This window comes from Oryza brachyantha, chromosome 1 (genome assembly GCF_000231095.2).
Source record: "Oryza brachyantha chromosome 1, ObraRS2, whole genome shotgun sequence".
Classification (NCBI taxonomy): domain Eukaryota; kingdom Viridiplantae; phylum Streptophyta; class Magnoliopsida; order Poales; family Poaceae; genus Oryza; species Oryza brachyantha.
The window spans coordinates 28,715,311-28,741,086 of NC_023163.2; the positions used below are offsets into that span (position 1 = coordinate 28,715,311).

Sequence of the window (25,776 nt, forward strand, 5' to 3'; positions counted from 1 at the left end):
ACTGTAAAATCTAGATAAAATATACTACGTGGTTGCAAGTGGACGATCATACGAGCAATCTCTATCTTTCAACAAGAGATGAGCAGTCGGGCAGACCAATGAGGAAATGGCAGCTAATACTCTCTTCAGAGTTTAATTGGATTGCTTTTGTTTGACTCGCAATCTCGACCGAGCACAAGGGAGACAAGGGACACATGCACTGTGGAATGCTTGCCATGCAAGGTATTAGTTGCTCCCCATGTTAAGCCACATAGAAACGAACTGTAGATCCAATGCAAACTATTCATTCACACAGTGAAAATGTTGCCAAAACAAGCTACTAGATCTCGTTGTTGCTTATATTGACTATGTAGAATCATGGTAATGATTAAGTTGTAATGAAAAGTTAGCAAATATAACGTTTCGGAATAATTTGCTGCTAAATTGTACTATATCAAGTTTCTTCATTTCAATTAGTTGCTAATTTTCTTCTAATTTTCATGTTCTACGTACCCTTCATGAATGAGCATATGTATATGTATGTATAGATCGAAATATGAGTACTTTTTATATCCTTGAGAAGGTATCATAAGATACCACTGTTTTCTATGTAAAATTTGATAAATTTGGTACCAAGAGATACCAAATTTTACATAGAAAACAATGGCATCTTCTAGTACCTTCTCAAGGATGGTGAAATTACCTCGAAATATACTGTCAACTTCAGCTATAGACTACATTAAAACGAAAAATATCTTGGCTCCAGAATACTTCAGCTACAGTATTTCGGAAGATGGACTTGCAAGTAAAATTTGTGTAACAACCCCCATATAACCAAAATATTTTCAAACTTTATTGTATTGGCTCTATCTCACAAGTATACCAATTACCCTTAATTACTCCCTTCACATGAGTGACCTAGCACCTAGCTCACCCTCTCCATCTCTTCTTCAAAACATGCATATATAGCTCTATATGTAGTTCTTCCAAACAGAAACGAAACAAAAAAATTACAAACCAATCGCAAGAATAGCATGGATTAGCAAGAAGAAGAATTTTAATCGTATATTATATTTATGGCATGTAAAGAGCCTCCAATCCTTGGCAATCCACGCTCCAATCGTGATCAGGCGCACTGATCATGCCCTCATGGAGGCTCATGGCGTCGTCGGGAAACGAATCCAACGAGTCGTACTTGGGCTCTTCCCACGTCGACAAGCTAGGCACGATCGAACACCACGATGACAGGCTGCCGACGCCGCCGACGTCCGTGGGCAAACCTAGCGAGTCGAAGCAGCTCTGATCCATGGCGAAGTTGAGCTCACCGAGAGCTGCCTGCACGCTCGCGTCTGTGCACAGCATGGTGGTGGTTGCGGTGGTTGCACTCGTCGGGTCGTTGCCGCTCGCTGGACTCGACCACTCGCCGAACCCGTCCTGGCTCGGGTCGAACTGCGCCGGCGCAAGAATGCCGGGGCTCAGATCGCTAGACGCGCTGAACGTGTCGAACGCATCGTCGACGTGCCCTGCCGACTCCGGCGTGACGGCGCCGCCGACAACGGCGTCGGTCGGTGGGTGGTTCAGAAACTTGGCGTACAGCATTGCGAGGTCGATGGTCGAGCCGTCTGCCGCGGCGGGCACGTCGGGCATCGCCTGGCCGGGGTTCGCCGGGTTGCCGACCATGCCCTCCAGGACCATGTCGGGCCGGACCGGGCCGGGGAACCGATGGCCGAACGCCGCGTCCCGGCCGCTCGCGACGGCGTCCGCCGCCGACCGCGCCGAAGAGGACTTCCCCCGGCGGTTCTTGCGGCAACCGCCGCCGACGGGAACGTTGCGGAGCGAGCCGCCCTTGGTCCAGTACCGGCGGCATCCCTTGCAGAAGTAGCGCGGCTGGCTGAGGCTGTAGTTGTTGTAGTAGCAGAACTTGGTGTTGGGCGAGTCGCAGCGCGGGCAGTTGGGCGCCGCCTCGGCGCCCTGCTTGTACCGGCGATCCACCAGCAGCGACGGCGGCCGTGGCGCGTATGGCAGCATCGCCTCGTGGTGCGACGACAACATCTCTCAGCTTGATCGCGATCAACCTCGATACCGGCGGTCACTGGTCAGACTCGAGAGCTCCGAGCTGGCCGCTAGCTAGCAGCCAAGAATATGGTGATGTGAGAGGTTAACTCAGCTCGATCGATCGATCGGTGGCGCGAGAGGAACTGATTGACGGGGGTGGGAAGAGGGGGAGAGGGAGAGGGAGAGGGAGGTGGTGGGGTTTTTATATGGATCACAGCCTCCTCACAGGGTGAGCTACTAGTAGGCAGCTGGGTGGGAGTTTTTTCCGGTCACTGAAGCATGCATGTGCATGTGAGTTTGCAGCGCATAGATTTTGGCCGAGCTGCTCGTCGTCGTAAGTGTGACACTATTTGTAGGCTTTAATTAGGGGTTAAAGAAATGAGGTTAGGCAGCTCCTAATTAATCACCCCAACAAACTGTGCTTGTGCAGTCCCCTCCTTAGTGGCTACAGTAGTCTTATGATCGCATAATGACGCAACAACCACTGTGCTAGTGATCAAAGGACATCGGTACATCGCAAATTTTCACGCCTGGAAAACCGAAAACGAATCACCAAATCTCCTGGTTCTTTACCATGGATCGAGTTGCAAGTAAAACATGTGCCTATCTTTCGGCTTATTCTAAAAATAAGTAAAACAACATATTAGAAATAAAATTAATTTATAAATAAATTTTTATATAAATGTTCTTAACTATTTAAAAACAAGGCTGAAAAATAAAAAATCCAAGTTAACTCTAAATTTAAGGGTTAAAAATTTAAATTTTATAATAAATATAAGCGAAAAGATTATAATAACAATTAACATGGTTGACAAATACTCATCCAAAATTTCAAAATAACCGCCCTGTGCGAAGGCTACGCATCTGCTAATGGTGAGACAAAAAAAAATAAAAATTCTCCTACAAGGCTACAACGAAGTGCCACAGATGTAATAAGATGATAGGAGGCCATTGCTATACCGCGGGAGGCAGGCGTGGTCGGTGAGGCGGAGCCGTGTTGCGCCCAGCCCAAGTGATCGTCGAGGGCACGGGTGGCACGCGCCGTGCGTTGGGCGAGCGCGCGCGGCTGCTCCGAGCTAGCACCGCACCGCACCGCACCACACGTAGCCGGGGACGGACGCGGCAGCGCCCCACGTGAAACCCTAGGCCGGCCCCCCCGCGGTGCTGGGGGTGGGGTGCGAGGGACGCAAATCCCTCGGGATCGTTCACGCCGATTTTGTTACTCCCCTCCCGATGCGTGCGCGCGTGCCCGTCGTTCGACGGGTACGCTGTGGGAACCGGCCGGGATTTGCTCACACGGTTTAGCCGGCTCTCGCGACGCAACCGCATCATGCGGCCCGCCCGCCCGCGCGCGATTGGCCGACCGCGACGAGCAGCGCACGTACCGACGCACGTAGTGTGCGGGTTGGCGCATGCACGGGGGTACGCGCCCGGGGCTTGCTTGCGCATGTGCATCCGAGTTTGCGACGCACGGATTTGGGCCGACCCCAGCTGTGCGCGGTGTGAGATTGTTATTAGCTAGGAGTAGGATTTGATTTGTGGGGGATATTAGGCAGCTCGTAATTTCTCCCAACAAGCTTAGACTGTGCAGTCCACCTTCAGTGGCTACAGTAGTCTTGGCATCGCATGATGATTCAACAACCACTGTGATGAAAGGACGTTGCGAACAGGCCATTCAAGTCTAAAATGAAGCTTCCAAACTTTCTTTACAAGTTGGCATCTCAATTACTCACACTTTTAACTCTCCATACATAAAAGCAAACTCGATGCTTCTTTCCACGGTTCCTGCATAGTGATGTTCATCCTGTGACGTCCACAATGCATTCTGGAGCAACTAGGAAAAAAAGAGATCTTTTTAGCATATAGGTGGACATTCTCCATTTCTAGCCATATTCTATATCCCATCATCAAAACTTTGCACTTCCTTCTTTTGCCACTGTTTCATTAGTTCTTATTTCTCTTTTGTTGTTATTGTCTGTCAACATTATATATGTTCCCCCAATAGATCGTTATACCTTGTTGCTCTATTGTGATAGCAATTTAACTACTGCATATCGTCTTATTCATCCATTTCTCTCAACGCACCGATTAAACTTGCGGGTAACATCATTTTCACTGCGCAAAAAATATGCTAATTAAGAAACTTTATGGTATTTGAGAAGATAATTTGGAGTGTCATATTTTCTAAGTATATAATCTTGGTACCTTGATATCTTAAGGGTAACAGAAAATACGATGCTCAAGATGCTTAAGTACCTTAAAGTATTAAATTTTCTCACATGTTAATTAAAAAAGCTCGTACCATGCATGCGATAAGAGTGACAGGAAATTGTTTGCTAGGATGACAAAAGTTACCATAGGCATGCATTGGGAGGACAACACAGTTCTTGACCTCAACCTGGCTTGGCGATCAGCCCTTGAAGCAGCTAGCGCCTATCGCCCAACCTCTTCATGCATTTTAGAAGGAAGAAGCGCACGGTGCGTGACGCTTTGACAAATGGGTACTGGATACAGGATGTCAGACACAACCTGACGTTAGAGTTCATTATGGAATACATGGTTATTGATCTGGATAACATTACATGAGAGTGAAACCAACCTCACGGAAGGAGTACAGGACAAAATCTCCTAGAACTTGACAAGCAATGAAATGTATTTCGCAAAGTCAGCATATACGGTACAGTTCCAACTAGTCAAAGCATCAGTGGCGGTGAAACGCATCTGGAAAACACGGGCACTGTCCGAATACAAATTCTTTGTATGGTTACTCCTCCAGAGCAGAACATGGATGGCTGATAGGCTACAACGTAGGGAATGACCGGATAACTATTTCTACCAACTCTGTTTCAGGTACCTAGAAACATTACAACATTTGTTCATGGAATGCCTGGTCACCAAGGAGATTTGGAATGTTGTATCGCCATCCATCAATTACACAAGGGCCAGGGATGATCAAAGGGTCGGCAGAGCACTGCTAGAGTGTTGGACGTTATATGACTCCCAGCAAACAAAGAAGTTGTTCAAGGCTGTAAGGTCAGTGCATATCTTGATGGCTTAGGCGATATGGACCGAGCAGAACCGAAGAGTGTTCAAACGAGAATTCTGCAACCTTCAACACATCGTCGGAGAATACATGAAAAGATCCGACTATGGATGTAATGTGGTGTAAAAAATGTAGCGAGAGTTAGAACCTAGAGATCTCCCCTGGCGCTTGGTCGAGCACAAGAGCAGCTTGCTTCTCAAAGCCTCTCTTTACTAATATATTGACGAGCAAATCTTTTGCGTGTTTGAGAAAAAAATCTCTCTTTACTCTTTACTCCCCCTCCCCCATTCTTTTCTAATCATTGCCTTTGTAAATACTATTCTCTTCTTCTACCCATATAACACCAGCTCCAGGCTAGCCAGTTTTTTTTTTAAAAAAAACTCCTTCAAATATGCTAGTAGTTTCGATTTTGATAGCCGTGCTACGACAATTTAGGCTGTAGCTGGCCCCCATCGTATAGCATTTAGAGAAATAAACGAAAATGCGTTTTTACAAATAAAAAATAATTTATAGGTAAAATTTTTATATATATGTCCATAACGACTCAAAAGCAAAATGTGTAAAATAAATCATAATAAATTAAGTCTAAAATTAAGTTTTAAAATTTAAATTTTGGCTTATAAGCAGTTGCGTATGTGAAAAAAGGTTCTGTACTCTCTGTCCCATCAAGTGAATGATTGGTAAAAACCGGGTCCTGTTTATGCTGGTTTCCCCTGACGCATCCAACTAACAACGGCGGCCATCCATGCAAGTGGAGATGATGCGAAGTACGTAGCCCAACAGTACAGGCTACAGAGCCGAGAAGACGTGATGATACATCGACATTTGACAGGGTCATCATTGGGCCCTAGCTTGGCCCAATCAGTAGCTCACCAAGACGGCCGGGCACGTATGGCCCGACCCTGCTACTGACGCTTGGTTCGGACACGTTCGGCGGTACTGTGCACCCCCACGGCCTCCTTCCCCGCCACGTCCACGTACGGCGCCTCTCGGCACGGCCCCCGAGTCTCGCACGGTGACATGCCATTGCCGCGTACAGCCCTCTCGTACCATCCGGTGTCTCCCCTGCGTGGCCCAGCCTCTCGATCGATCTGTCGTGTAGGGCAGCTGGTCGAGTGGGTTTCGATGGCGATAGTACATTCCCAACTCTCTCCGGCCGGACGTGTGCAACGTTTATTTTGATGGACGTGCAGGGGCCGGTCGGCGGTCGACTCGACGTACGTGACCCATGTGGCTCGGTGAGGTACGTCGCACGGCCCCGCGGCATGCATGAGCTAGCTAGCGTTCCTGCCCCTAATCATACGCAATTAAGGAGAAACGCGGACCATCAACCGCAATTTTGACTTGCTTGCGCGGGCACGCTAGCGATCGAGGCATCGATCGAGCTGATGGGTCGCGGTGACAGCGCATCGAGGACAGAGGAGCTCGAGCACGTACTACAACCAAGCGCGCAAACTAGCCAAGGGCTTAAGAGAATTTTAGATTACGAGAAGCAGCTACTTATAGAGCCAGTTTATAAAAATTTTAAAAGCTTCTAAACCTATCTTTTTTAGCTTCTGAATTCTTAGTTTATTTTTTAAAATCTTCAGAAGTTATGAATCGTTTGGGACTGATAAAAACAACATTAGGAAAATAGGCCCTAAACTGATTCGACGAATCCGCCGACCCGATACCTCCGCGCGCTACAAATCGACCGCGCGCGGCTCCGTCGGCCGTGCTATGATTGGTCGCCGCGTACTCTGCCACCACCGTCGTGATGCTCCTGTGAAGTGTGATGATTTTCGTGGTCTGAACTTGCTGTGCCAACATGGACCTTCAGACTTGCTGTCAGTAGTACAGTAGTAGTTTCCTTTCCTACTCTCCAGTTCTATGGAAAGGGAAAAAAAACATCCTGATTCGTCCGCGCGGAATTAGCGGCTTTGTTCGTGTCAAAGAAAAAGGGGAGGAATCGCAATCCAAACAAACGTGCAATGCCAAACGGGAAGTCTTGTTGAGTGGCAGATGGCCAGATACATGAACTCCACTCATGCAGGTGCCAAGTCCTGACAGCATTCTATGTCCACTCCCTGCACATGATATGTACCCTTCAGTAATAAAGCAAAAAAAAAAACATTCAGAATTTGTTGATATACCAAAACGCGCACATAACTGTGAGGTAAGCGGTAGCGCTGATAATAAGCCAATCATGCATAGGGTAGTCAGCAGAAACAGGAACTGTGCTTGTACAAATCAGAAAAGGTTAGAATGTTCTGTTCCGGGGAGAGTCCACAGGGACGAGCCACTGCAGTATATAAGTGCGGAAGGATTTTCATGGCTCATGTCGATATCCACTTGTTTATTATATACTACCGCTTAAGTAGTTGTTAATTTTTTAAAATAACAATATGGATTAATATGATATTTATTACTCCATATGTTTAAATTTGACTTATACAAGTGGTAAAAAACAAATTAATATGCAACTAGTATACATATATTCACAGTTATAATTAATTTTTACAACTTGTAGAAGTCGAATTTAAAGTGATATATTTGTGTAGTGGCATATCTCGTATTAATCTATCTCGTTAATTTTTTAAGGGGTGATTTTTTGGCTTATTTGGAAAAAATAAGAAACAACATATTTACAAATTAAAAACAATTTGTGAATATTTTTTATTTGTGTGTTTTTAGTGATCTAAAAGCTAATGCTAGAAAATAACTATGATGAAAATACCCAAAATCTACTCACGGTATAATATTGAAAAGACAAATTTTGGCTTATGGACATAGCAGAAGCAAAAAAAAATATCGTTGAAAAGAAATATTGACTATTTAGTTAATATACAATAGAATATCAACCTGAGCGATAAAAAAATCTTCCTATATAAATAGGATTTTTTTAATAGCGTGTCCTACGTTGTAAAAGTGTAATAGTCGGAGGAGGAGGATTTATGATGGCAGCCTACGGACTTACGGAGCATTAATAGTTTGATAATATAAGCATTTTCAGAGATGTGGACGGTACTGAGAAAGTATGGGAGAATGCATAGAATAATACTGTGATGGGTTAAGAATAGAATGCCAGTGAAAAGAAAATAGATGATGGTTGTAGTTCCTTGAGACGAGGATTTAGTTAGATAAATAGCTATATTTTGGAATGAATAATGAATGGTAAAAATAATTTTGTTTTGAAAGGGAGGGAGTATAAAGGATTACCAGTACTTCATTAACCGGCAAAAGAGTATTAATTCTATCACTTTCTGATCTTCTCTGTGAGCTAATAAATCTCTCTCTATATATATACACACACAAAACATATATGAATAAATTTTGATAAAATCAAACAATATTATAACATAAAACGGAGAAGCACTACGTACGATTGTACGAACTGACGCTGTTCGTCACTGTTTGGATTGTCTTCGTCACAGGTAGGGTTGAAAACGGGACAGGAAAATCCCGTACCGACCGACACCGTATATTGATTTTCCCGCCCGAATATCGTTTTGACAGGAAATCGGGAAAAAAAGGGAAAATCCGACGAATCCGGAAGCGAAATCGGTTGAGGTCGTTTCCCGACCGTTTTCTCGGTTCCTGCATTTATCCGGGATAATTCCCGCGGTAATTTCCCGTGTAGCCCACAGGCAGCTGCCCAGGAGTCCAGCAATCCAGCCCATCAGCGCATCGCTTCGCACCGCATCAGCCCATCAGCCCATCACTCCATCAGCACATCGTGGCATCGGCTTACCCTAACCTAGCGCCGACCCGAGTCACGCGAGGAGGACTGGAAGAGGAGCCGAGGACGACGCGCCTGCGCCCCGCGCCGCCTGCTTCACCGCCTGGTCCGCCTGCTTCGCGCCGCTGGGAGGCCGTCGGCGCCCGGCTCTCGCCTCCCTGCTCGGTCTCGCCGGGGCCCGGGGCACCACCCGGAGCTCCCTCGCCGGCCACCGCCTCTCCCTACTCCCTCGCTGGCCGCCGGTCGCCGCCTCCCGGAGCTCCCCCAAGGCCACCGGCGCTAGGATCCCGACCTCCCTGCTCCACATCACGTCATCACCGACGCCCGGCGGCGCCACGCAGCCACCAGAGCTCCCCCACCGGCCGCCGCCTCTCCCTGCTCCGGTGTTCCTCTCCACTTCCAGGCCGCCGACCACTGATCTCCGTCTCCTTGCTCCACCTCGCCAGCACCCGGTGCCGCAAGCCTCAAGGGCAGCTTCTGAAGATGAAGCGTTCGTCGTCGTCAACCCCGACCGGAGGTGCAAATGCTTCTGCATCTGCTTCATCGCTGCACTCAGAGCGTCGCCTCATTCTCGAGCCTCCACCTCCGACACCAATGAATGTGAACAACAGCACGGTTCCTCCCACTGCAACACCAGGTACCTGCTACATATGCCTCTACCTCTACCAATGATTCAATGAATATGTTTGATTATTTTTTGTCATATGTGAATATGTATAGAACATTAGCAGTAGCATTGATTTTGTATTGATGGTTAAAAGTAATTAATATGCATAAGTTGTGCCACTTTCAATCTGTCATATCTTGATATTTCACACTTGTTCTCTCTTTAGGATCTAAGAGATCAAGATCAGTTAATGACACTCCAAGCCCTAGTGCAGATCTTGGTTTGTGTATGTCTGTATCATCTGGAAGTGCAACTGCTGCATGTAGTCCAACAACAATAATTGATGGAACTAGCGGTGCAAGTGGTAGTGATGGTACTGCTACTGTAGGTGGAAGTGGAAGTGATGGTGCTGGTGCTGGTGGAAGTACTGTTGTTGGTGCAACGCAAGTGCAGAGACAGGAAGGAACTGCTGCAGCTAATGCCATCATTATTGAGGGTGATGAGCCGACGGTTAATGTAGATGAACCTAATGGAAAGAGGGCGAAAAGGTGCACATTAGATGTGTGGCAGTACTATGACAAGAAGCAGCTGATAGTTGAGGATAATGGGAGGAGATATCTTCAGATGTGGGCACATTGCAAGTTTCCTAAATTCAAACACAAGGGCATATGTGAGAGCAATTATGGAACAACTGGATTTTGGACGCACCTAAGGATCGCACATAGTATTGTGAAGGGACAACAACAACTCAAGGTGGACAAGGAGAATGGAAAAGATATTACTGCTGTTCAACCTTATAGGTATGATGAATTAGCTAGTGTGAGGAAGTTTTACTTGGCAATATCATGCATGAGTATCCATTTAATATATGTGAGCATGAATATTTTGTTGAATTCATTAAATCCTTGCGTCCTAGCTTCCCAATCAAGTCTCGTGTTACCATTAAGAAAGAAATTATGGAAATGTTCTTGCAAGAGAAGGAGAAGTTGTATGCATACTTTAAAACCATAGAATGTCGCTTTAGTGCAACTATGGATATGTGGACTTCAAATCAGAATAAGGCATATTTGTGTGTTACTGTACATTGGATTGATGACAATTGGAATATCCAGAAAAGAATTGTCAACTTTGTGCATGTAGAGGGACGTCACACTGGAGCAAAGCTGTCAGAGACCTTCACTGAACTCATGGTTAAATGGTACATTGATAAGAGATTATTTTCTTTAACTTTAGACAATGCTGCAGCAAATGAGGTAGCAGTTAGAGACATAATCACTGATCTCAAGGCTAATGGTAGTGCTTCATCTTCATTGGTTTGTGATGGTATCTTCTTTCATATGAGGTGTGCTTGTCACATTCTGAACCTAGTTGCTAGGGATGGGTTGAGTGTGATTGCACACACAATTGAGAATATTAGACAACTAGTGCTGGCTGCCAAAGGTTCTCCATTGCAATGGGAGGAGCTCATAAAGCGTGCAACAGAGTGTGGGCTGGATACAAATAAAGGACTTTTTCACTTGATGTATCAACGAGGTGGAATTCTACCTATTTGATGCTTCAAGATACTTTGTATTACAAGGCTGCATTCATGAGGCTCAAATCTTCAGATCGTCGTAAGTATGAGAAAATTACTCCATCTCCTACTGAATGGTCCATGGCATTCAAACTTTTCCAATGCTTGAAGAAATTCTTTGATCTCACTGAACTTTTCTCTGGTACTTTATATCTAACTGCAAATCTATTCTATAGAGGTTTTTGTGAGATAAAGATTTTGCTTAATGAGTGATGTACTAGTGAAGATGGTACTATTAGTTCTATGGCTGTTTCTATGAGTAAAAAGTTTGACAAATATTGGAAAAAGTCCAGCACCACCCTTGCTATTGCATGTTTTTTAGATCCTAGATATAAGAAGAGACTTATAGAGTTCTACATAAGGAAATTCCATGGTAATGTATGTCATGTTCATGTTGATGAACTTGTTGATGTGATCAAGAAATTGTACCAGTTCTATGCTACCTCTACACCTTCATCTTCAAGGACTAGGAATAAAACAAATGAACCTATGGATGTTGATACAGCAGATCTGTTAGTGGACAATGAAGATGATGAACTAGAAAGCTACTTATATGACTCAAGTGGACCTCATGCAGAGGACTTAAATGAGCTTGATAAGTATATGGCTGATCCACCTTTAAGGTTTAGTGGTCAATTTGATATTTCATCATGGTGAAAGAACCAGGTTGATAAGTATCCTATTCTTGCAAAAATAGCTCGTGATTTGTTGGCTGTACAAGTCTCAACCGTTGCTTCCGAGTCTGCATTTAGTGCCGGTGGACGTGTGATTGATCCGTTTCGCAGCCGCCTTGAGCATGAAATGGTAGAAGCTTTGATATACATGAAGGATTGGGTTGCTGCAGCAAGAAGAGGTTATGAAATATGCTCAGTTTTAGTTGATGTACAAGAATTTATTATTACCATGCTTGCTGAATTTATTTATTTTGGTTTCTCCTTGATTTTCAGATAAGAAGGTAGGCTCCATTCTGGGTGATCTTGAAGTTATAGAGGCCCTTGCTTCAAAATTAGTTTAGAGGTATGTCAGGATGACAGTATGTGTTATAATTTGAGTTTAGAGGCCCTTGCTTCAAAATAACTCACTGTACTTGTCTTGTTGACTTGTAGGATGGAGAAGTTGCAGATAGTGATGAAGAGGTGGATCTGTCCAATACAGAAGATGTATTGTTCAATACCTACGGGGGATTTGCTTAACTTCATCGCTTTTGCTTCGCATATCAGATTCTACCTATCTATTATAAAATTCATTCATGTATCAGTTGAGCAGTGTCATGTGTGATGTGTTTGTAAAACATGTATAAACTTTGAACTATTATGTATTTGTGTCATGGTGTGATCGTGTGGATGTGCCATACTGTCATACTGTCTACTATGATCTTATGAGTTATGAGAAATTGAGAATGTGTTGAACTGTTGATCAACTAATTTATATGTGGTTGTATGTTTTCATCAACTATTTTATGTATTGTGCTAGTATCATATTTGCACTAGTTTTGTTTCGTCGAATATTTGAAGTGGTTGCATGGTTTGCTATTTCCGTTTTGAAATATCGATTCCCGATCGTTATCGGCATGTTCCCGATCGAAATGAATCGTTTTCGATATACCGTGTAACCAATTTCGTTTTCCCGACCAGGCTTCCCGCTCCCGCTCCCGTTCCCGAGCCAAAAATGCAGGAAAAAATATGGTTAATTACTTTTCCCGACCGTTTTCAACCCTAGTCACAGGCATACAAACTGGACCTGGTGGATCGTACCTTTAGACGATCATCCATCCATCGTTGATGTCTAGGTACTTTCTATTCTTGTAACGTTAATGATGTACATACATAGTTTTACGTGAGCTACTAATTATGCAACAGGTAACTATGCATGTGTTTTTTTGAAACTAACTAACTCCGTACATAATGAAGTATTTTCTTAGTTCTATATTACGAGACTTTCTCGTCTTGCTTAAATTATATATGTGCTAATAAATCTACACATATAAAAATATATACATTAACTAGCTAAATACCCGTGCTTTGATACGGAGGAATATGAATTATACGCATGCTAGTATTGTTTGGTACTTGTTTTTTATAGATGAAAAATAGAACCAATATATAGGACTATTTTAAAACACTATAGTTGCATTGGTGGATGAAAGATGCACTGCCATCACTATTACCTTTATTTAGAATAGTATAGATATATGGATTAATCTATGCAAAAAACCAAAAAGTCTTATAATATAAAATAGAGAGAATAAAACACAAAGTATAACGGCCATCTTTACTCCATTTCCGCACAAGCAATCTAAACAACCTATTGTCTGCAAATAAATGAGAACCATGGAGGGTGACAAAACACATAATTATAAACAAAAAATAATTTATAAATAAATATTTCTAGCGATCTAAAAACCAAGGCTGAAAAAACTACGATGAAAAAACTTTAAAATCAGAGCATTTTTTCCATCATTAAGGAGGTACCATGTTCTAGAGAATTACGAAGTCGCCACGGACGTCTCGATGTCGACGGACATGTCGTCTTCCACTGAAAGAACCACGAAGTCGCCACGGGCACCTCGATGTCGACGGGCACGTCGTCTCCCACTGAAAGCACAAAACCGTTAGAGTCCTGCAACGAGGAGTCCCACTGGAAGCACAAAGCCATTAGAGTCCTGGACAATTCGCTCCCCGTACCCAGGACCTCATGTGCTACTAAGTCCTATGTAACCACTAGGCTACAGGCCCTTTCGTAAATTTAAATTTGATTTATAAGCATAAGTAAAAATGAAAAGTTGACGACGATGGTACCTAGGGGAATAGACAAGTATGCAGCAGCAAAATGTTCAGAATTAATCCAGCACCTTATCTCATTTTCCCCTTAATTTTTATGTGGTCTTGTAAAGATAGAGTACTTACGCAAGAGCTACAGACTGCAAATTTTACTCTAGAGAGGATGATGCAGCCCCTGTGGGGATCACACTAATGATTTAGCTGGGACACACCAGCTACCTAGACTGTTAAGAGTTGCTTAAGCCACACTCCTCTGTCTGAACTGGGCATCAGCCACACTCAGAGAGCGAGAGTACGTAGCATCAGCAATCATAACATGGACTGTTGCGATTAATTGATATGTGCAGGGGAGAAAATGAGCAGGCAATGCAGTAATGCAGGCCAGGATCATGGCGATCGATTGGCAAGGGCCAAAGGGCTAAGACTCGAACAACCTTGCATTGATAGGACTGTCGCTGTACAAGTATGGATGGATGGATTGGTTGGAACAAACGAACAGGGCAATGCGCTGGCATTCGTGCATGGACCAGGGCCTTGTCCAACAGACTGAGAAATAGAATTAAGCGTTTGTACGTACTGGGACAGCATAGAGGATAAGCTGCATGCACGCAGGTGCAGCTGCAGCTGCAGTGCATGCGAAAGCAACCCGGCCTTTAGCCTTGCGATGGAACGACAAAGTTGGATATGGGGAGTGGAAGAATAATACGTGCAATTCCAACTACAGTTGTTTGCCAATGTGTCATAGCTAGGCTGCTCTCCTCTCAGTTATTAAATTATTTATTGCCAAAAAGTTGCGTAAGGTGTTCAATATGGCAGAAATACTAGGAATTAATGAACCATGCATGCGTGCATGTCCAAAGTCACCCCAGAAATATTAACACACAAAATAATAAAACACTGGCACAATTGTGAATTGACACTCTCGTATTTTTTCTTGTGCTTATGCTTATAAGCTAAAATTTAAATTTTTTAATCTTAAATTAGAGTTAATTTAAAGATTTTTTTATCGTAGTTTATTTTTCAGTCTGAACTTTTAGATCGCTTAGAACACGTATGTAATTCACAACTATTTTTTGTTTGTAAATATGTCATTTGAGTTTTTATATGAAAAAACAAACAAATGAACAATCACCCATGAATCAACTCGTCGGGACTTGGGAGCAGAGGACTCGCTGGGCAGTATCGAAAGAGAGCTTTTTTCCCATCCTTTATGAGGTACCACTGTTTTCTATGTAAAATTTGATACCTTTACATAGAAAACAGTGGTATCTTTTGGTACCTTCTTAAGGATGGTAAAATTGCTCATCGAAAGAAATTGCAATTAATATATATATATATGAGATGTTTTGTGTATATAACGGTACATATTCGTTTGTATTATTAGGAGAGATCACCCTAAAGAGACTTTACTGACAATTTGGAAGGCGTAATATATTGAGTCTACTTGAGCACCGAAGGACCTGAAATTTGGCGCTTAATTTGATCCTGTTCAAATGTTCAATATCCCACGTCGACAGTTAAAACTACTCTACCTGCAGGACCCTTGTACAGATTAATGAATGTTTTTACACGTACACGTATTGACCAATTATTTGCTCCGTACTTATAAATTAATCTACCACAACAACAGCCAGAAAGCTTATAGGGAATCGCCCAAGAGCTTATCGGCAACGACTGATCAATCAAGAACGACATCAGAATATGCAGTATGCAGGCGAGCTCCTAGCGTTTCTGTCACACGGACGAACGAACGAACAAAAGGCCCAAAACCTAGACCGGGCAAGTAACGAACGTCCCCCTCTGGAAAAGTTGGGAGGTGCAAACTCTGTAACAAAGTACGTACTCTATCTCAGTACGTGGTCAGTGCAAACGTACGTGTACATGCATGGTTCACCAGCCCCGGCCGGCCCGGGGACCATCCACTCCACGGATGCATGCATGCGAGGCCAGCATGAACCTGATGTGCTGCACTTCATAATCCCTTCCTTGAAACTCAATCAACAGAGACAACACGCGAACGCGACAGGGGCCCGGCCGGCCGGCCGGCCGGCTCTCGCAGGACATATATCATCGAGGCCGGCGTTGACAAACTCCCCCGTGCGCCGCGAGCCGCGAGACGCCCGCGTGAACTCGCGATTCAGCGAGACACACAGAGAGAGAGAGAGCCCGCGCGCGCGCGGGTTGGTGGCGTCCCGCGCCTGGCAGGTGGAGAACGGCCGGCGGGGCGGCCGTACCGTGCGTGTCCTGCCGGGTGGTGATGAGGCCGCGGGCGCGCGCGAGCGAGTCGATTCCCTCGATCGCCTGGACCACAACCGCGCCGTGGCCCATATGATCATTGGATCGGGTGGACTCGGCTACCGTGCATCATCATGCACGCTTGGGGACGTACGGGCGCGGGGGTCACATGGGTCTGGATCCGTGCGCGCGCGCGCTCGCGCGCCTGCCTCCTTCAATGCGCGACGGCGACACGTCGTTGCGCGGCACGAAACTGAAGGAAGTGGGCGCCGGCTTTGTTGGAGATGTCGTAGACGACGGCGGGCGGGTGCCACTAGCCATCCTGTTCCGATTGATCCTGATCCAGGTTACGTTACACCTAGCGTGAAGCGCGCGAACCTGCGCCATATGATCGAGCGCCCACCTGAATCTGGGACGAGTCGTGTCCCATGAAACATAGGCCAGTAATATTGTCAGTGACGGATACTCGGTACGTCGTCGGTGAGCCAGCCAGCATGTGTGCGTAAAATCGCTCGCCCTTCTCTGTTCTGTTACGTTTGTGTTTTAATAACGAAGGGAGTGTGTTTTCCTGGCCTAGCCCAATCATTGATCCGGCCTGAATGAAAAAGGCCATAAGGAGCTTTTCACACAGCACGGGCCTACTGAGAACCTAAATGTAAAGGCCCAATTTTAAGTTATAATAATAATAATAATAATAATAATAATACTAATAATAATACTAATAATAATAATAATAATACTAATAATAATAATAATAATAATAATAATAATATTATTATTATTATTATTATTATTATTATTATTATTATAATAATAACACACCCAAAAAGGACCAATGTTCTTTATCAAAAGCTGCCATCTGGGATGCAGACGGAAAAAAGACCACGCCAGTTCATCAAGAATGTTGGCTGTTCCACAAGGAACCAGCAGATTTGTTGTGTTCACCCGGGATATTAACTGTAGAGATCTTGCTATTATCATTAGGATAATACCTTAAGATACCATATTTTGTTTTTATGTAAAATTTAATCTTCAGGTAACAGATACTTTAAGTTAGGTACTTTCTCAACAACAAAAAAAATTCTTTTAACTTTAGGAGCGTGTCTTTTGTTCTTTTTATCCTCTTTTCTTTTTCTGTTGAGAAGAAACCTCTCCTGGTTCGTGCGTTTCAAGTTGGACAGGCACCTGGGACCATCAACTTAACAAGCTAATGAGCGATCAGACACGTACATACAGGATAGGGGGATTCTGACGAGTGATCATCACGATGTGGTGCTACTTGCTAGTGGAGCCTAGCTTTGCTCGTGCATTTGCACACGTCGCGTACATGCATGTGCCTTCGTCGATCGAGACGTGACAGCCGATCGTTCACGCGCCCAAAGCCCGTCGTAGATCAAGTGGGAAAGCAGTTCGATCTGGAAAGCTAAGTTAAGCGAGCGCTCGGGGGTCCTGGTTGGCTTTTTATATGTCATATTTATAAATAAAAAATAATTTATGAGTAAAATTTATATTTATGTATTTTTTAAGAGTCAAGGCTAGAAAATAAAGTTTGGTAAAAAAACTATAAAATCAACTCTAAATTTAATGATATAAATTTAAATTTTATCTTATAAACATATAAGCATAAGCGAAAGAACGGGTGATGACATCGTATTAGTGGAAAATTTTACGGTACCGAAAGGTCATCAATTTTTATATAGAAGATATAAAATATGATGTTGTAATATTTTTTTTCTCAACGACGATAGAGAAGCTCGTCATCAATATATACAGCATGCATGCTAGAAGACTAGCGGCTTCACACTGCTAGAAACAGAAATACTATACTTAATCAAACGAATCCGCTGTTTCTCATGAGTAAATTCAAAACTCAGTTTGAACTTTCATTTTTGAACTCGATAAAAAAATACTAATCGGTTTGTGTTACTGGACCAGTCTGAGAAGTTTGGATTTGTAAAATCCGAACTGGTTTCCATCTAGCTTCCTAATCCTTTTATACTAGGAATTAGAGATATTGATATTTGTCCGTAAATATAAGGAATTTTTTAAAGAACACACTTCAACGCATACCCCTATGAGCACCCCGGCGAATCTAGAGAAACACGAAGTCACCACGGGTACCTTGTCTCCTACTGAAAGCACAAAGCAGTTAGAGTCCTAGAAAATCCTCAGGTGCTACTAAATCCTTTTGTAACCACTAGACTACTTGCCCTTTCGCATAAATATAAGAAATTCTACACTAATACAGTAATACTTATTATGTGAATCACATTCCATTAAATTTTTTCTTTATTCTACCTGTAAGGCTATAACCACTCAATTAATGAGAGCCTGAGAGGTATTATAATTTTTTCTCTATCGTTAATTTCTTGAAAACAACCTAAAATCCCTTATCTAAAAGGAAAAAAGTTCATTTTAATCCCCTATAGTAGTTTACGGTTTATTTTATGCCCGAAGTATCGTAAATGGTTCCATTTAACGCCCCCTCACACCAAACAGTATTTACGTTTTTCGTTTCTCTCGATATAAGTTTTATTTAGCGTAGAAATTTGGTATGATGTTAGATGCATTAAAACTTAAGTCTCAACAACTTTTCAGAACTTTTTACACTGTTTACATAGGTTGGAGGCACCTAAAAATAATTTAAACATCAAGATTTTTAAAGTCCAAGCAAACAATTACTAAGATATTTGAAAGTATTTTTGGACTTTGATAGTGGTATTATCTTTGGCTCTAAAAATTTTCAGCTTAAAATTGAATGAGGTTTCTTATTGTCCTTAAAAAATACTGAGAGCCAACACATTTTTATAATAGATGCCATAAAATATCTCAATTTGAATGGTTTAGGGGTCAAACGAAGAAATAATAGTTCAGGTTATTAAGTGATCCACCGAAATAATTTAGGGATTTAAGTGGACTTTGGCCGTGTTCGGTAAAAGGGTAGGTAACCCGTACAGAAAACGTTCGTACATGGTTAATTAACTATTAATTATAAAAAATAAAAATAGATTAATTTGATTTTTAATATAACTTTCTAATTAAATTTTTTTAAAAAAATGTTGTTTAATAGTTTAGTAAACGTGCGCGGGGCGGGGTAAAAGAGGGAATCTGGCTGCTTATTTCGCTGAACGAATGTGGCCTTTGTCTGTATAAAAAGACTCTGGAGGTAAAAAGTTTTACACCGGAGTCTATTAATTATGACCACTTGTAGTAATGCTTGGACTGTATTGATCGCTGTGGACTCAGTGGATGGGATCCAATGACAGGGCTGCTGGTCACACCCCGTATGCATCAGAAGTCTGAACTGGGTGTTGATGATGGTCATGCATACAAAACGACTTCAACTATTTAGGCGGATCTGTTTGGATAACCTAGTACTTGTTTAGTTTCCAAATTTTTTAAAAAAACATCAAATCAAATTTTTGACACCTACATAAAGTATTAAACATAGATGAATTAAAAAAACTAATTACACAGTTATGGAAGAAATCTTGAGACGCATCTTTTGAGCCTAATTAGTCCATGATTAGCTATAAATGCTACAGTAACCAATTTATGCTAATGATGGATTAATTAGGCTCAAAAGATTCATCTCGCAGTTTCTAGGCTAGCCGTGAAATTCGTTTTTTCATTTGTGTCCAAAAGCCTCTTCCGGTATCCAGTCAAACGTTTGATGTGATGTTTTGATAAAAAAATTTGGCAACTAAACAGGTGGTGTTTAGATTGAGAAAATTTTTGGGAGAAGTATCACGTCAAATGTTTGACCGGATATCGAAAGGGGTTTTCGGACACGAATGAAAAAATAAATTTCACAGCTAGCCTGGAAACCGCGAGACGAATCTTTTGAGCCTAATTAATCCATCATTAGCACATGTTGGTTACTGTAGCGTTTATGGCTAATCATGGGCTAATTAGGCTCAAAAGATTCATCTCAAGATTTCTTTCATAAGTATGTAATTAGTTTTTTTAGTTTATCTATGTTTAATGCTTTATTTAGGTGTCAAAAATTCGATGTGATGTTTTTAAAGAAAAATTTTGGGAACTAAACAAGGCATTAGCTTAACAGCGAGTAGCACCAGCAGTAGTATAAGCTCTAGTTGGCTACTTGCCTTCCCGTGTACACATATAGGTAGATACTACTTCTACAGTCTACAGTCTACAGTCTTTAGGGTCGAATCTGCAGGAATTCAGAGAATCAACTCTACCAAAACCATGGTTAATGTGCTTGTCTGCCACTGATCTAAAGATCTATTAACTATACTTAGCCGTTCCCTTTTTCTCACCTCTCCCTTGTTTAAAACTGGCTCTAGTACTTTCTCTCCGTGTTGCAGAAGATACAATCTGATCCAGAAAACAATAATAAGACCTTGTTCAGTTTGTAAAAACATCACATTAAATTTTTAGATATACATTTAAAGTATAAAAACAAATTTTAGATCCGTCTGAAAACCGCGAGACGAATCTTTTAAGTCTAATTAATCCGTCATTAGTACATATTGGTTACTGTAGCACTTAAGACTAATTATGTCCTAATTAGACTTAAAAGATTTGTCTCACGATTTCCCCATAACTGTATAATTAGTTTTAATATTTATATATATTTAATGATTTATTTAGATGTCTAAAGATTCGGTGTGATGTTTTAAGAAAAGTTTTTGGGAACTAAATATGGCCCAAGTGCTTGTACAGCGTATAGGCATGGGGAGATAATTAAAACGTAACACCACAAGGACTATACGAATATATGTATGGCTGGTTGATTGATCAATGTTGATATTGGCATATTGCTTTTGATTTGTGTCCTGAATATGTAGATTGAACTTCTCGGTGCGCCCCAAGCTGTACAGCAACGCTACCGAGCCGACACGGTCGATGAGGCACGTCCGAGCATGCATTATTGTCGGAACAAAACCAGGCGCTTGCTACTTGATTACTATGTGCCAATGTCTTAAGATGCCTCGAAAATACACATTTCAAGTTAATCCAAAAATTACTCTTGTATAAATATGCTATAAAATTAATTAAATACTTACACCATTGACTTTTTTATACACGTTTGACCATTCGTCTTATTCAAAAAATTTACATAATTATTGATTATTTTTATATCATTTCATTCATCGTAAAATATACTTTTATGCATATATATCTTTATATATTTTATAAAAAATTGAATAAGACGAACGATCAAATATATATTAAAAAGTCAATTGCGTCAAATATTTGGAGACAGGGTAGTACGTTATTGTGAAAGTATTTTGATGAAGAATCTACGATTTGTTTCCCGTAGTCATATTTTTTTTCGGTAGTATATCAGCGCAAGGAGCAGCGACGACAGAAGAGTAAAATGATGGGCCAATGCGAGCACGAACTTTAGCGCGGCCCGGCCCATTAAGGCCGGCAAACGAAAGGAAGAGCGCGCCAAAACGAAACCAGGAGGACTCGAGTCACTCGACTCTCGACAGGACGACGGGGCGTGACACGTCGGAGGCCACACAGCACTACGTGGCCAGGACGGGCCACTCGCATGTTGACAAGTCACCGCCACGGTGGCGCCTCCGGAGCCACGTGTCACCCGCGCGTGAGCCGACGGGTCGCGCTCGGCTCAGTTAGTGGAGGCTCCAGCATGCAGGATTATGGCTGGGATCTGTGTAATCTAATCGCTAATCATGGAGAGTAAGTGCGGTTTGGCGTCCGTTGCATTTGCTCGAGTTTCAGCGACCCCCCCCCCCCCCCCCCCCCCCGGTCGTAGAAAACTCGGATCAACACGCGACTCCGTGGGCTCGTTTCAAGTTTGCATTTTTGTCTTGTGTGCTTTCGTGCTCGGTGCCTGTAGGTTGTTTAAGCATAAAGAAAACCGCAAGCATCCTAAAGCGGAAAGGATTTTGTACTGAACTGAAGCCATGGCTTGCCGCAAATCAAACGCTCACTTCTTCGAAACCTTTGTGCCTTTTCACTACTTGTTATATCAATCATGCAGCACTACTAACACATCCTGCTCCTCAAAACCATGGAAGATGCTGTTGTATTGCGGTTTTTTATCTTAATTAAACGCACTCTTCTAGAAACGTACTATTTGCAAGGATCTAAAAAAACAGGGAGGTAGCGTCGTGCTAAAGTACAGACATATCTCTTGTTGATTCAAAGCTAGGTGGTTTCTGCCAAGATAGGGAATTGGAAGCCTGAAACTGAACTACTGAAGCACATCCGTGTGAATTTGGGTGGCTTGTTGCATAGTCAAAAAGCTCACCCTTCTGCATTTTGCTGTCAATCCAGCTCCCTCACGTACCGTAGTGAGGTGTATGATGTAGTACTGTCTTATCTCCATGACTCACTCCATTACTCCACATGCCTCTGAATTGATCGACAGTAAGTCCACAAGGTCAAGTACTTAAGGTAAAGTCTTTTTTTTTCCAGTGCGAGTGTCCACTAATAAGCAACAACAAAATTCAGACTGACAGACGGCGACCTGAAATATCTTTACCAAAAAACTTCCACAGCGTACTGTCACCTTACCTCACTATATAAACTACCCCCTTCGCCGTGCGACGAGAGCTCTCGCTCTCTCTCTCTCTCTCTCTCTTGACGAGACCTCTTCGCACGTGCGTTCGCCGGCTCCTTCGTGGAGTTATACGAAGCAGTGAGCTGCCAAGATGGACGTCGAGCAGCAGCAGCAGGCCAGGAGGCTTCTGTCGAACGGCGCGGCGGCGGCGGCGGCTGACCCGTCGCCTGGCCCCGCAGGGCATGGGGTGGAAGGCTTTGCGAACGCGGCGGCAACGGCGCGCCCGGCCCCGTTCAGCTCGCTGGACGCGACGGTCATCACGGTCCTGTCGCTCCTCCTCTGCGTGCTCGTCGTCGGGCTCGTGCTCCACGCGCTCGCCCGGTGCGCGTTCCGCGTCACGCGGCGCGTGTGCTACGGCCAGGAGCCCCCCGGAGATCAGTATCACGGCGAGAGATGCGCGGCGCCGGCCAGGAAGAAGGTTGGCGGGGCCATCCGGGAGAAGATCCCCGCGCTGGTGTGGCCGGCCGGCGGGTTCGATCAGCTCGCCGGGTGCGGCTCGACCGAGTGCGCCATCTGCCTCGCCGAGTTCGTGCAGGGGGACCGCGTCCGCGTGCTGCCGCGCTGCGGCCACGGCTTCCACGCGCGGTGCATTGACCGCTGGCTCGCCGCAAGGCAGACCTGCCCGACGTGCAGGCGGGAGCCGTTCGCGAAGCCCGCGGCGGCGCCGGCGGCCGTGCAGCTGCAAGTTTACCCTGACGCCGGCGGCTCGCATGCACGAGACGCCTTAGCCAACGTGACGAATCTCGTATAGTAGGCTCAGTATTAGTGAACGCAGTGAATTTTTTTTTCTTTTCTTTTGTCATCCGCGACGCTGTGGTCATGAGTTAATTTCTTTTCTTTTCTGCAGCTGTAAAAACAGGACCAGGTTGTGAGCTGTTCAGGCTTTGTGAAAGATTTGCTAATATACCACGGACGGCTATCTTTGAAACCGTCTGAAACGTTTTCATGCACTCTGGGTGACTGGAGTTTTTCTTTTTCTGTTTTCACAATCGAGATGCATAATACATGAAAAAGGAATTTCGGCAGTTCATCCATTTCTGTTATATAAACATGGAACGGCCTAATCAATAAATTCGGCCCACGGACAGAGTAAAAGTCCTATCAATGCGACCATCAATCCACAAGTGTCCGCCTTCTGCGGTGGACATTTTTTAGTGTTTGAGTAAAAAGAAATTTGAAAATGTCAAATTTATAAATAATTTTTTTATATATATATTCTTAATTATCTAAAAACAAGTGTGAAAAAACCTTAAAATTAACATCAAATTTAAGGTTGAACTTATAAACATATGTCAAAGCGAAAAAAACCGAGGCTCTAGAGCTCTAGCGTGACGCTGTAGTGCAATATGTAACTGTACAAACTACAATCATCCACTGCAAAGCATACTAGAGGTATATAAGCAGTCGGCGAGTTAGAAAAATCTGACAAGGTTAAGAGTTCTAATATGCAGCCGAGCCGACGGTTTATTGTGTTGACGTGCGTCACACTTGACTTGTGGCCTGAAAATTTTAAGAATGATGTATCCTAAGCGCGGCCAATTCCAGATTGTGTTGCTACTTGCTATTACAGTTTTAAGCTTTTAAAGTAGCTCAAAAAATTGCCGTTCAAAAAAAAAAGTAGCTCGAATGATCAAATCTTATTGCAGTAAGCAAATAGGCAATTATGGGTGATGACCGTCGACCGGTGAAGTGGGGGGCTCCTTGAAGCCGAGAGCATCTAGGATGAACAACGTGAGGCCTATGACTATTTCTGAAGATGTCATTTTTCCCCCTTCTGCCTCACTACAAAGCAAGGCAATACTAACATTGTTGTTACAATACCATGTGCGACATTTGACTGCTTGCTGCATTATCATTTATAAATGGATACTTTAGTGCAATAATTAGCTGAAATGAGTAGGCACCATATGAAACACGCTTTTGACTGCAAGCCGGAAAACGTCTTCCCCTCTTCCCCGCCCGTCCAGAGTGGGAGCTGCAGCTGCAGCTACCACTGCCACTGCCACTGCCACAATCTTTCTTTCCGCCTTACTGAATTATTGGCTCACGTAATGGGCTCCCCTGAGGCTTTCCACTACTGTAAGCTTCAAAGCACTGTACTAGCGAGCGTGTGCCTCGTTAATTATTTTTCTGTTGCCAATAATGCTGCCCACTATTGCCCAAAATAAACATTTCCATTGTCTAAATTTTTTTTACCCAAATCAACCAGTAACACGCTATACGCCGGCAAAGTGATCAGCTCAGCCGAAGTATTCGCGTATCAACTTATCAGATCTTCCAGCGCTGAAAGCACCTGCAGAGTATCAACATCTTGTTCTTCCGGCAACGTAGGATGGAATTGCGTCGACTTTATGAAAGAAAGCATGAATTATTGCAGCTTTGTGCAATTAGAAATTAAAAGTCAGTTATTGGGGCTGTTTAACTGGGAGAGTTCGGTTATCCGCCGGCTGCTTGGTCGACGGAATGATGCATTAATGCATTTTGCAGTAGCCGGTGATCCCTGGTCCAATCTTGGGCTCCATGTCCGAGTCAGGAGGCATAAAAGTTGGTTTCGGTAATTGATATCGTGCACGGTTTCCATCATTTCGCTATTTCGCTTTTTAGGAGAAAAACGAAGCAGAATATTTATGAAAAAAAATAATTTATTAGTAAAATGTTTATACATGTGATCGTAGTAATTCAAACACAAATTATATGAAATAAATTACGACATAAGACTATAAAACAACTCCAAAATTAAATAATTAAATTTAGTCTATAAACAGTTACAAGCCGAAACGAAGGGAGCCATCTCCTACTAGATTGCTGCAAGATCACGATCATCCAAGGAGAAATCGTATTGGACATGACTAGTGGCCTGCGTTTTACTCGAGCAACCCTGCTGACTGCTGTGAAATCGGTGAGCTCAGATCGCACTTCGGTAGGAAAGTGAACCCGTATGAAAAATGTCACGACAGGTTCATCTTCTTTTTATTTTCTGGGGGACTTGTACGTACAAAAGCTGAAGAGCAGAAATTTTCTTTTCTTCCATTTCCCTTTTTTCCTTTGCTGGGAACTGAATATTGTACAGTAGCGTCCATGACCTCAGCCCAGTAATGCAAATCTTTACTCTCCAAAGCCCAATCTGGTGACATTGTTCGGCCTTTCGACCGAACTGTGTCCAGACCAGCAGGCCACATAATCGGCACAGAATCCAAGCCAATTTAGGACAGAGCCGAAGCCCG

At 43.4% G+C, this 25,776-nt stretch overlaps 2 protein-coding genes and 1 long non-coding RNA gene across 4 annotated transcripts; 2 read left to right on the forward strand and 1 right to left on the reverse strand.

Moving 5' to 3' along the window:
* Window positions 1-1,023: 1,023 nt before the first annotated feature.
* On the reverse strand, window positions 1,024-2,188 carry LOC102704657 (dof zinc finger protein 4-like). Its single transcript, XM_040519861.1, has one exon. It carries the CDS (start codon window positions 2,029-2,031, stop codon window positions 1,054-1,056), a length of 978 nt encoding a protein of 325 aa, XP_040375795.1. The 5' UTR covers window positions 2,032-2,188; the 3' UTR covers window positions 1,024-1,053.
* Window positions 2,189-10,834: 8,646 nt separating this feature from the next.
* On the forward strand, window positions 10,835-12,404 carry LOC107304942. 2 transcript variants are annotated; one of them, XR_005810993.1, is made up of 4 exons: window positions 10,835-11,015; window positions 11,673-11,828; window positions 11,923-11,992; window positions 12,082-12,404. It is a non-coding gene; the product is annotated as an uncharacterized LOC107304942 (long non-coding RNA). The 2 variants fall into 2 exon arrangements; XR_001551003.2 differs by lacking the exon at window positions 10,835-11,015 and having other exon boundaries at window positions 11,374-11,828.
* A 10,178-nt stretch (window positions 12,405-22,582) lies between these two features.
* LOC102699369 (RING-H2 finger protein ATL72-like) lies at window positions 22,583-23,475 on the forward strand. Its single transcript, XM_040520154.1, has one exon. It carries the CDS (start codon window positions 22,644-22,646, stop codon window positions 23,301-23,303), a length of 660 nt encoding a protein of 219 aa, XP_040376088.1. The 5' UTR covers window positions 22,583-22,643; the 3' UTR covers window positions 23,304-23,475.
* The last annotated feature ends 2,301 nt before the right edge of the window (window positions 23,476-25,776 follow it).